At 44.3% G+C, this 13154-nt stretch overlaps 2 protein-coding genes across 3 annotated transcripts in view; both read right to left on the bottom strand.

The window, feature by feature from the left end:
• Window positions 1-13154, bottom strand: part of LOC308335722 (signal recognition particle receptor subunit beta-like) — a 398251-nt gene that overhangs the window by 77596 nt on the left and 307501 nt on the right. The window lies entirely within an intron of this gene.
• Window positions 4507-13154, bottom strand: part of chrnb1 (cholinergic receptor, nicotinic, beta 1 (muscle)) — a 45690-nt gene continuing 37042 nt past the window's right edge. The window contains exons 10-12 of one of the 2 annotated variants that reach the window (XR_013966084.1): window positions 8327-8474; window positions 5753-7710; window positions 4507-5702 (exon numbers count right to left, since the gene is read on the bottom strand). Coding sequence is in view for 1 of the 2 variants with exons in the window: in XM_080792882.1 (XP_080649008.1) it covers window positions 7567-7710; window positions 8327-8474 (292 nt within the window). In the remaining variant the exon portion in view is untranslated. Of the gene's footprint in view, window positions 7711-8326; window positions 8475-13154 lie in introns of both variants that reach the window. The other variant, XM_080792882.1, reaches the window with a different exon arrangement.

Genomic DNA, 13154 nt, shown 5'->3' on the forward strand with positions numbered 1-13154 from the left:
TCCTTTAGGAGCTAATCCTCAAACAGGAGTGCATTGTCGCGTCGGGGGGAGAGATTCATCTTGCATTTCCCTATTTTAAGTCCGCCCATCATCATCAATGTTTCCCGGAAAAGAGCAAAGATCGCCAGCGTGCATTTCTAAAACGAGCTCATCGACCGCTGACCTTGTCCACCAAGTCGCGCCATATGTCATTGTCAAGATACAGCATTGAGGTTGTGATCTGAAGTTTTTCATGTCCTTATGTTGACATTTGATAATGATGATATACACACAAAACATGGCACTTGGCACAGCATTATCAGCTTGCCTGCAGGGCCAAATTAGCCAGGCCCGGGGGCCCCTTTTCAGGGAAACTGGACTGAGCAGTACTGGGTTTGAGGCCCTGAAAAAGGTCTCCTGGGGACATTCATTGTCTCCACCAGTCAAAGGCATGGGGAGAGTATGTTTTGCACTCTCTCCGTGTGTGTGTGTGTCCATCCGTCCGTGTACAGCTAATCTCGGGCACCATGCACACACACACACTCCCTGGATGCCAACGACGAGCCCTGGGGGCGTTTCTACTGCACCAGCCTATTATAGCGCCACCATGAGGCCGATTATTGCAAAACACATTTCTTTATATTACTCATACACATTTTATCCATACATCACACAAATCGGCATACTGTACACTATCTCTATAGTCATGTGATCAACACCGACCTGTCCGCTTCCCCATATTCCATCCCCATTGGCTAAGATTGCCTTCCAAAGTTTGCAGAATTGGTCCGTTTTGAACAAAATGCCTCAAATCATGAACACAACATGCAATTTCCGTCAAATTATACACACACATTCCCACTAGGCAGAGCAGAGGAATAAATGGTACTTTAAAGAAAATCTAATCAGCCTCATGGTGTCGCTATACAGGCCACTCATGGTGTCGCTATACAGGCCAATTCATGTTCTTACCTTAAACTGCATCGATCTGTGTACAACTTTGTATGCACACTACTAAACATTATGAATACACTGTAACGTTATACATTTATTTTTTATTGCAGACAGATTATTGCAAAATAAAATCCTGGTGGAGAGCTGTTCCCAGAGGGGCACTTTTTCTAGTTGGCCGTTGATTATGTTAAATTTAGGTCAAAACGATGATACAAAAATAATACTGTACATCTCTCCTGTCCCGGCCCCTCCTCCTCCTCCTCCCTTCCCCACACAGACAGGAGACATACTAACCGAAGCAGGTTTCTTGTGCGTTTGGGGTGAGGACGCACGCATGCTTTCAACGTCAGCATGCATACTTTCAAATGTTACTTATACAGTACTGGTGTATGCTTGTGTCAAAGATGTGTATAGCAATACACCAATTCATCCACTCGATGGCAGTTGTTCAACATAGGCTACGTTTGCACTGCAACCACACTGTTGACTTTGGCAACGTGCGTATGTTTTCTCATGCCAATAAAAGCTTAAAGCTCGATCCTTCGAATTGAATCGAGTCCACACAGCTGGCCCAAATAAATAATTACATCAGATCACAGAGTGCGCATTGCACAAATCCATCAGATCAGTATGCCGTCACTCCAATGGAGCAGGTCTGACTGTCAAATCCCGACATATTTTCAGCATCATCAACAACATTCCTCCCAGCTGTTCTGGAGGGTTTTTTTGTTTGTTGTTCTTGTGGCAATCCATCTCCCGGTAGTCTAGTCTTAGCGCATTGAAGCGGCAGTCTGCCACGTCCTCGGCTGACAGACAATAACCCTACTTATTTACTTATATTTTGCTTAGAAAACAGCAAGAGAAATATCATACCTGGTGCTATGAATGATAGATTTTTTATTTTATTTTTACGATTTCGTAACACATTTTTTCACCCAATGTCAATTATCTAATGGGAGTTTCTGAGCAGTTCCTTTCCCCTCATCAGGGAGAACGATGACACAGAGGAGAGAACATGCTATTAGACAGGGATCTGGGTCAGGGATATTGCACTATTGTGATATGGCATAAAATGTTCTATAAGATATAAATATCGGATCGGGAAGAATCGCTATCGGCAGATGCTCAAAATCAAATCGCAAGAAAACGTGATCGGGACATAACCCAATTACAATTAACACAATGAGTGCCTCCTGCTGGACGAAGCTGGTACGGCGCTTGGGTAATTTCAGGCTATTCCACTATGACTCGCGTCCGGTTTTGGCTTCCATCTTGAATGCTAAAGTATTAGCGTCAATGCTACCGTGCTAAAATGATGTCCATACTATAGCTCTAGACAGCGCCAAATCGGAAAAGACCTCCGAACATCGCAGATCTGTTCCAACACCACGGACAGCGCATTCAAAGACGCGAGGCCCAAAACAGAGGCTAATGGCTATTGAGAAAGTTTTGCAGTGCGGGAGGGGCCCTGGCAACCGTGCATATAGCAACCGGAGCGATTCAATGAATGAGAAACAGCCAGGCAATGTTACAGCGATATTAAACGCCTTATGACGAGCCTGCTCGGCATGTGTAATCAGCGCATGCATGGCGTAAGTTTATTAATCATGACGAGTATACCCGTCCTACGTATCGAAAAGGTCAAGAGTTGCAATTAGTCTTATTTAAAATTATGGAATCATAAGTCCAGCTTTGATGGCAATATGTTCAAAATATATTATTGCTTTCTATTTGATAACAGTTGTGCTGGTCAAATCCAGTTATCAGTTTAATTTGGTTTAACTCTTCTCAAATCAGCAGGTTCGCACACAGTTTGTCATCATTAACCAATGATTAAGCAATCAAAGTGGATTCCGGGGAGGGGGTTCTGACAGGTCTGTAACTCTTTGAGTTATTACGAGGGTCCTTGAAGCCACTGATGTATATTAGATAGGAGTGTGTATAGTAAACAAACCGCAACAATTTACATTCGGACATTGAAATTACGCGATTGTCGTCTACTACATGATTGTCACATTTCAGCAGGTCATCAAATTCCACCGTAACACCGCCACGCTGGAGTGGCCGAGATATTGCGTATTGGAATTTGGCCAGAGATGAAAGAGAGGAGAAACACAGGTCTCCGGCCCGGAGTCGCATTCAAAGCCCCCCCTCCCCTCCCCCCCTCCCCTCTCTCTGTCCCCCGTCAGGTCATTTTCTCTGTGTATTCATCGTGACAGACGGTCAGGGTCGACAGTAGAAAGAGGAAACGCAAACATGCTGTAAATCGACAGGTTGAGAGCTGAGAGCAGGAAATAAACATGGCACAGAATCTGCTGTCACTCCCAATATGCGTTGTGTGTGTGTGTGTGTGTGTGTGTGTGTGTGTGTGTGTGTGTGTGTGTGTGTGTGTGTGTGTGTGCGCGCCCCATCAGACAGAATGTGCGCCCTGTTTGGCCTGACGGGACAACATGTCTTGTCAACTCCAAACGATTGTCAGAGAAACTAGGTCAGAGAGATGACCCCGTGGAGCAGGGGCCCGATACGGCGACCCCGCCAGTTGGCACCTGAGAACCCAGAGGACAAGTTATGTTTTATATACATTTAATGCCTGATGAGGCTCTGAACTACCGAAACGTTGCTCAATAAATCCAACTCAAGTGAAGACAGGTGTGCGGGATTCTCTTTTTTTTCTCTACTTCTCAGTTCCAGTTATCCGACGCACCTGTGCATCGTAGTGTGTGCAGATACATTTAATAAAATAATGGAGGGCATATACTCATTTTTAAATGACATGTAAGGCCTAAAATTGCTACAATTTGAAAAAACTAAAAAGAAGTCGGGTAAATTTGTGGGTCTGATAATGATGTACCGTGCCTATTTATTTATATATTTATTCATAAATTCACTTTTTTTTTTACATTCTGGAAATAAAATTGCCAATTGAACATTGCGGTGCCTACAGTCTTTGGGAGCACAATGGACCACTAGAATGAGATGGTGACGTCAGTTATGAGGAGACCAACGATGGGCCAGTTTCTGCCATGGAATGTTTCCGCTGATGAGAATTTGGAGAATTTACGCCATATGTGTCTGAGCAAATCGACATGTTACGTCATGATGCTGTGCGATGATAAGAGTGCCCCTCAATTCACACAGGTGTGATTTTAATTAACCAATAATTGACTGCCACAAGGTGGCCGCCAGAGGCCAGTTAGATTCTGCCTCGCAGAACAGGGCAGATTACACAGTTCTCACATCCGGGTTACTCACTACAGGCAGACCTACATTGTAAGAAGCAGCTTGCGTTAGCAGTAGCTTACGCCTTACGATGTTTATCTTTCGGCCAGAAACGGTAACATGTCTCCTTGTGCTGGGAGTGACGAAGGCGTTGCCTGGCAACCGGGTCAGTGTTGAAAGTTGATTTTCAGTGCAACCGTTTTATATCGATAAAAAAAACATTTAATGAGGGAGTTTTTCCCATAAATTAACATCATTAACATATACTACAGTGTCACACAAAAGCACCGAAAATAGCAGATCCACAAGCTGAAAACGTGGCATGCGTGTGTGTGTGTGTGTGTGTGTGTGTGTGTGTTATAAATAGCAGAGGTGGCAGGTGACACTGACGAGGCCAGGGTTGCACTTCTCATGGCACGAGAACAACATTGTGACAACAGATGGAGTCTTTGATATGCCCTCCTCAGATCTTTATTTAAAAAAAACAAAAAAACAACACAAGATCAGCTTAACAGAGGGGCAGAGGTGTGTGTGTGTGTGTGTGTGTGTGTGTGTGTGTGTACGAACATGAAATGCAGAGCGAGGGTGTGAAGGTATAAATGTGGCATGTGGCGTTTGACAGCAAAAGGGAGAGCAGAGAAATGGAGATGGGGGTTGCACACAGGACAGGTCTCCTGTATAATGGGAATTCCACCATCTATTGCTACAGCTGGTGAATCAAGTTGGGGGCTCTGTTGTACACAAGAATAGCTTCCCGCGTGTGCGCTGCGTGTGCCACACACATACACACACACACACACACATACACACATACACGCACACACACACACACACACACACACACACACACACACACACACACACAGGGATTACCATGGCTCTAGAAGTATGAGTGAAGCACGGCGCCACTCCAGCACATTCTCGCAGTGAAATGAAAGGCACACACACAAACACACACACACACAGTCACACACACACACACACACACACACACACACACACACACACGCACACACACACACGCACCCCCCCCGTGTTAATTCGGCGCAAACACTGACCCAAGCGAACCCGTCAGATTCTCAACATATGCATATCCAAAACGCCCCGAGGTGTGCATAGTCCGGGCGCGTGGCTCGTTTTGTCGACCTTGACCTTCGACCCGTCACCGTTGCGCCACATGCCAGATGCTGAGTGAGAGGTCTATAATATATGACGTCTCAAGGCCTTGAAGTTCCCATCGTGCTCAGACCGCACGCGCTGGTGTCGCAACACATGAGAATAGCTCATTTACAGCAGTGTTGAGTAGTGTTGATCAGTGTCGTTTTCGTCGACTAAAACTAAGACGAAAAATGTTCGTCGACTACCTATTTTCACTGACAAAAACAAATGGAAACTAAATTAAAACTAAGCTACGATGACTAAAACTAAATGACGTTTCAGTCCAAAGACAATTTGCTGCCAAAAAAAACACTGGTGTTGATCGACTAATACTATGACGAAAAACTGTTCGTCGACTTTACCTTTTTTCACTGACGAAAACTAAATGAAAACTAAGCTATGGTTACTAAATATATTGACAATTTCGTCAACAAATTAAAACTAGAGTAAAATGTGGACAAGTGATCCAGTAGAACAAAAAGACACAAGTCATTTTACACTTGGTTCCATACTGAAAATAGCAATCTACAATAGATCTACAAGCTCACAGATCTGCAAGCCTGTAGATCGGCTATTTTCAGCAAGTGTAAAATCAGCCATTACGACGGCATCAAGGCCTGCCAAAATACATTTTAGTCGAAAAAAATCTGTCAAAAACATCGCATCCCAGGTTGCGCAAATTGTGAGCTTGTAGATCGGCTTTTAACGGTGCGCAACTAAATATAAATCACGGTGTATTGGGTCACTTCGAGCAAAACACACACACACACACACACACACACACACACACACACACACACACACACACACACACACACACACACACACACACACACACACACACACACACACACACACACACACACACACACACACACACACACACACACACACACAATCTCTTTGCGGCTCAACAAATTGAACTATTTACAAGCAAGCAATTATAAACAGAATTGAGAAGATTTCACAAAACAAAATGCTGACACTGCAATAAAACCGTAATATAGCCTGACGTTCTGTTTGTCTGTAAAGGTCCACTTGGGTAAATATATTTATTCATATACTCTTAGAGTTATACATTAACAGCCTGGCTTGTCTGCTTTCTGCTCGTTTACACGTTTGTACCACACAAATATCCAACGTTGGTTCCACACACACACACATGGGTTCAGAGTACCGAGGGTCCTAACTGGCACATTTGAGGTGCAAGTAGTTATATATTATTATTAATATATTGGATTATATACATATACGGTAGTTGCAGAGAGGAAAAGAAGGACAGGGAATGAAACACGGCAGGGGGCTAAGTGGAGACTTTCTTATGTAATTACACAATTAATGACTTAATTAATCAATCAATGAATCAATTAACACTTTCAACCATGGCAGCCATCCGCTATGTTGGCCATGTCATTATATAGGCCCATAAATTAAACAAAATCCCCAAATGGCAATTTAAAAAGATCTACAAGCTCACAGCGACACTGTGAACCTATATAGATCTGCAATTGTATAGGCATTTTAAAATAGAGCTGAAGTGGTTAAATCATTTTGGGGGCGGGAACCCCTTTTGGTGTTAGCGTTATGTTATGCTTTAGCTATTGAAAAATATCAGATCTACAAGCTCTACGAGCTTGTAGGTATTCAGTCAGGATGTAGAAGACATTTTTAGAATCTGATCTCAGGTCAGAATGGGTTAAAGCAATGATGGTCGGTGAGATCTTCGGGGACAACGCTCATCTAAATAGTCGCACAAATCTCGTTGTGTCACTTCAAAATGAGTGTATGCTATTGCATATTGCATAACACATAACACACATGCTAACTGCTTCGGAGCCAATGCAGCCTCATTACTATGCAGAGCGCTGCATAAGTGCATAGTGTTGTTTAGAGATGACTGAAATAGTGAAGTGGTCGGGGAACGACACGACCGCCCATTCATCTAATTAACTCCAAGGCACACTGCTGAAGGCCCCGTTCACACTTCATTCAATAGGCCGTGTCGTGTAACATAAACGATGTGTCGTTATCACACGGAAAATTGACAGAATATCGTTGCTGTTCGGTATAGAGAAACCTTGTATCTCCACATAACATCAAAGGCCGCGTCGTATAACATAAACGATGTGTCGTTATCACACAGCAAATTGACAGAACACCGTCGCTGTTCGGTAGAGAGAAACCTTGTCTTTTTTTTTCTGGAGTGAGTGTGGAAATAATAGTGTCCCGTCTTTCCAAAGTTGCCCGCACCCCGATCTAGAGCATGAAGGGGTCAGAGGGGGTGTGGTTAAAGCTGGCGTTGGCGAAGATGGCCAGCGTGCCCACGGTGGTGAAGACCACGAAGATCCACAGGAACATACGATCTACCACCATGGCAACGTACTGCCAGTCCTCCTTCAACTGGAGGTGGCGAGGATTATGAAGCGACAGAGAGGACAGCGACGGGAAAAGAGAGAGGCGTAGGAAATGGAGGAGAGAGAGAGAGAGAGAGAGAGGGGTGTTGGGGTGATGAAAGAGAGAAAAGGGGGGAAAAAAGGGAAGAAGGAGGAAAGGTCAAACAGAGTGTAAACGACAGAGTGTGCAGTGTACATGAGAGGAGAGGTGTGTGGCTGTGTGGCCTCCACAAGACGTGACTATGGAAATCCTGATCCCGTGTCCCACAAGATCTTCATGTTGAGGGTGAACACTTAGAGTTGTAGTAGTGGGACCGTGAGATCAAGGTTTTGTGGGCACGTCTTATAATCTTATACGGCCACAACATAACTAATCTAATCTTCAGTAGAAGCTTGTGGACAGAGGAAATACAATTCGGAACAAAAGAATGTTTGACAGAAAATAGGACTTAAACAAAGTGGGGCAAACGGCCAGAGATAAAGTCCCTTCAAAACGAGAGTTGCGATATTTACGGAAATCTTGCCGTATGCAACGCTATCGAAAATCAGCCCAACGCCTGGACAGAGGGGACGGCACGGGGACCGATGGACACAGACAGACAGACAGACAGAGACAGACTCACGGCTTCATAGTCCTTCTCGGCCTGCAGAGCCTCGGCGATGTAGGTGATGGCCTGGATGGCCGACTTGAGCTCCTCAGGCAGGGTCACGTAGGTGCTGGGGCCGTCGATGAACTTCTTCAGGTCCGTGCACATGCCCTCCGGCTGGTACCTGCACACACACACACACACACGCACACACACACGCACACACACGTCAGATGCCATCATGAACTCACTGTATAACTGTAAAACTGACCCGTGAGGCTGGCGTAGCCATCTGGGCATCCTTGGCTGGTATAATCCAGTCTGACAGTGTGCCGCGGGTTCGACTCCCGGCGGCCTTTACTGCGTGTCACCCCCCCCCGTTTCCTGTCAGCCTACTGTATACCTATCCCTCTATAAAATAAAATAATAAAAGGCGAAAGCCACAAAATGTATCTTAATTTTTTTTAAGAATAACTGTAAAACTAACAATCTCACACACACACACACACACAGAAAGCTGCTTCACTGTGGTTCACACACAAGGCGAGAGGTGCTGCTGCCTGCTCCGCTGTCCTCACACACCCCGACACATCTGCTGACTGCACTCATTTGCTTTAGCTAAGACACACACACACACACACACACACACACACACACACGGGGGCGTGCTAATGTTTTTTTTCACGTTGTCCAGAGGAACCGGCCAACCGACAGGCCAACTATGGGATGCCAGCAGTTTCTGTGGGAAACTGCGGGGGGTGGGGGAGGTGGAGAAAGCTGACACACAGCCTTTTGGTCTGAGCCTTTTAATAACGTTTCAGAGTTTGCTTTGGGGGGGGGGGGGTGGCGCTATATTATTCACCGCCGTCACGAGCGAGCGGGCAGCATTACGAGCTAAATAAAAGATTGCAGCCGAGCCCGGAGAGGGACTGTGTGTACAGTAGACGTACAGGGGGGAACCTTTTTATTTATCTGCGCCAGGTTTTGCTGAGCGTGCACTTTTCCTTCACAGAGACATTCACGGCGGGGGGTTAGCCCAAGGAAACTTGGGGAAAGCCATACTGCCATACTGACATGAAATAGTATACAGGGCTATACACATTATCAATGATTCTAATTAAGGTTCTGTTCCATTGTGTAAAAGTTAGCAAACATGCACAAAAGCAGCACGCTGACAAAACATGGTAATATATCAAATACAGTACATATAAAAATAGTCACCAAGAATCATGCCTAAGCAAAAAACTGTGGAATACCTATATAGAGTGCTACGTCTACATAAAATCCTATCTAAGTTACATAAGTTGAGCCTTTGCATACGCCTGCAAGGTCGTCGAGGCTAGGGCAAGTGCTACGGCAAGTGCTATGGGCTAAGATGGAGTCTGAAGACGTGGGTTTTCAGACTACTATAAGATTGGGAGTGAGTCTGCAGTTCTGACTGCAGTGGGAAGTGCATTCCATAGTTTTGGAGCCAGAAGGGAGAAGAGTTTTCAGTGAATGTACTTCCCTGCGTTGGCTGGTCATTGTTAACGCCCGTGTTTACCCTACTATTTCATGTCAAAATGGCTGCTGTAAGCTTGGACTCCTCATGCATAGAAGGAAGCATGAGGTCAGTCCGCTGACCCCCCCTCCCCCAGGTTGGCAGAGGAAGTGTAGCGCCCAGGATTACATTAGATAATTGACAATGGGTGAAAAAAATGAATGGGTTGCAAAATCGTGGGATAAAAAATATATGTAAAAGGTCTATAGACATTACAACAATCAAAGACTGTATTTCCTTCTAGATAACGGCATCAGCGTTGCATTGGAGCAGTATTATTCATTAGAACCTTAGAAGAACAGTACACAACAGTATACATGATATCGTCATCGACCATAAGAATTATATTATTTGGTTATAAATAGCCACGGGTTGACAAAACTAGACATGGCTAATGTTCTGGACACTAAAACCTCCATATACTGGAAATATCTATACAAATTAAATGCAAACATTCAAGCATTGTGATCTGGTCTACTGCTGGGGCTGTGTGTGTGTGTGATTCGCGGGCACGTTGCCAGAAGTTGCAGAGAGAGTCTTCGTGCTCGAGACTCGGTGTCCTTGAGCAATAACCTACAGTATGGATTTCCATATAGGCTGCATCCCGCAGAGATGCCGAGCTCCAAGAGACAATCTATAAAACACTAATCTATAGCACTTTTTCTCCTTCCAGTTTTAGTTAACCCATTTAGATCTGAGAGGACGCATCTGTGTCGTCTTAGCATTTAACCACTTTGACCATGATTTTAAACTTTAGCTGTTGAATAATAGCAGATCTACAAGCTCATAGCGCGGCACCGAGTGCCGCACTATGAGCATGCAGATCTGATATTTTTGATAAATCGTGAAAATGTAGCATAAATCTTTGAATATTATATTGTTTCTTTCACACCGAATGTTTTTAACTAAAACCTTTGCTTCTGGTGGGGGTCCCTGGATGGATAAGATATTTTGAGATGGTGGTTGGCGGCCAAATAAATGTCACTCACTGGCGGTCCTTGATATGAAAAGGTTTGAGAACGTCTGACATAGAAACAGGATTTAGAAGATATACTTTGTAGAATCTGGTCTCTGTTCTTAATGGGTTAACTAGTAAAATGACCCTGCTCCCCAGTCTAAGGTGAGGTGAGGGGGAAATTACGCTACAGCTGGCTCACAGGATCGACCCGCGACATCCCAAACATCTGCTCCTTATGAAACACCTCCTAAATTAAACACCTCTAGCTGTCTCAGACAACAGGTCAATGCTGACAGCCCAAAAAGAGAGAATCTCAACTGAGCTGCGAATCAGGTTGTTCACCACCGGAGGGCAGTGGAGCGCTGTGTCTTTGAGGTTGCATACTGGGATGATAGAGTAGACTTTGTTGCCTTAACCTTGCATCTCCATATTTCAACTTTTTACGTTGTTATTTTTTTTGTGGGGCAGTTAATTAATGCCCTTCCTTATCATACTACACTACACACAAAAAAACCAGACGATCTCCAAGCTCACACCGCGGCGTGAGCTTGGAGATCGGCTGTTTTGGCCACTCTTGAAAGTGTGTGAAAGTGAAAATGAAGGCGATTAAGTACGTCTGTGGATTTACAAACACATTTTAACCAATGAAAAGTATTAAGCAGACCTTGTGACTAAACGGGATCAATCGGGAACAAATAAAAAAAAAGTAACAGTATTGGACATACAAGGTCTCCACACGACAGTGACAACTTTGTATCTGTCTTGCTGGTGTGAGGGGGAAGGGGGAGGGGGGGGGGGACCTGCTTGGTATTCCATGCAGGAAGTGTCAGGGGGGGTTACAACGCTACGATACACTGCTCTGCTGCGCGTGTGTGTGTGTGGCGGGCACCGAGGCTGTGACCTCACAGAGGACGAGCCAGGCTCTTCCTAAGACCAGTGTTCTGTTGCCATGTCCGCTTATTGAAGAGAGAGAGAGAGACACAGAGAGAGAGAGAGAGAGAGAGAGAGAGAGAGAGACCAACAATTTGTGTAAAACTACACTAGAACATGCAAAGAACTATACCTATCTCAGCCTAAACATCAGCAGCACAGGCAACTTCAAACAAGCTGTAAATGACCTGATGGACAAGGCAAGAAGAGCTTTCCGTGTCATCAAAAGAAACATTAATCTACTGAATGTGTCAAACTGACATATTGAGCCTATTACAGTGTGGCTTCCCCCCAGTATAGGCTACCTTCATATTCAGTAGATCCTGTGAACTTTTGTGGCCAGATGTAATTTGTTGGGGTCTAGTAGGACTATAGTAAATGATAAAAAAAAGAAATCGCTATAAAATTATGTAAAATAATACATATTTAGCCCCATGCTCGAATGCCCCCCTGTCAAAAACAGCTAAAATCCCTAAAACGAAGGAAAGCAGCAAATGGAAAAAAAAATTAACACTCATCTTTTACTTTCTCTAATAACCTAAAACATGAACCTTGGTTGAAAAAAAAAAACTAAAGTTGTCCTTTAAACATTCCAATACAAATCTGGCTAAAGATACTAGACTCGGTTATATAGAACTCATTTCCCTCTATGGTTGCGAAGTCTGGGGCCCACTTGCCGATCAAGAACCGGAAAAAATGGGATAAACACCAAATTGAGACTGTGCATGCAGAATTCTGCAAATCCATTCTCCGCATCCAACGGAAAACACCAAATAACGCATGCAGAGCAGAATTAGGACGATACCCACTAATTATCGAAACCCAAAAGAGAGCATTGAAATTCTATAACCACCTAAAAGGAAAGTGAACCGGACGGACACGCTGCACAAAAGACATCAGAGACATGCACTTCCCACGGATTACAATCACTCAAGGAGAGTTTGAAAACGGTGTACACCGTTTATACCCTACACTGACATCAATTCAATTACATTTGAATAAATTGCTGCGTATACTTGTCGCAAATGTTTTTTATACTAAGTGAATGTAAACATTGAAATACTGCTCTCAACTTTCAAAAGTATAAAGCTAACAACGTCTCCTATGTGGATGTATAACTATCTGACAGAAAATGAAATGACAGAGAGATAGATAGAGAGAGAGACAAAGAAAAAAGAGAAAGTAATATGGAGAAGAAAGAGAGAAAGGGAAGAGGTGAAGAGAGAGAAAGCTCAAAGGAGAAAGGGATAGAGAAAATAAGAAGAGGAGAGAGACAGACAGACAGACAGACAGACAGACAGACAGACAGAGGGGCATAGTGCCAGCCCAGTATCATTGGGAAGGAACCAAACATGGTCCTTCAAATCCGATTGAGGGCCTTAATCCTCCACTTGGCATGTCACCTAGTGGTCACACGTCTCTCTCTCTCTCTCCCC

This window comes from Protomyctophum bolini (assembly GCF_963924005.1).
Source record: "Protomyctophum bolini genome assembly, chromosome: 20".
In the NCBI taxonomy this organism is placed as follows: domain Eukaryota; kingdom Metazoa; phylum Chordata; class Actinopteri; order Myctophiformes; family Myctophidae; genus Protomyctophum; species Protomyctophum bolini.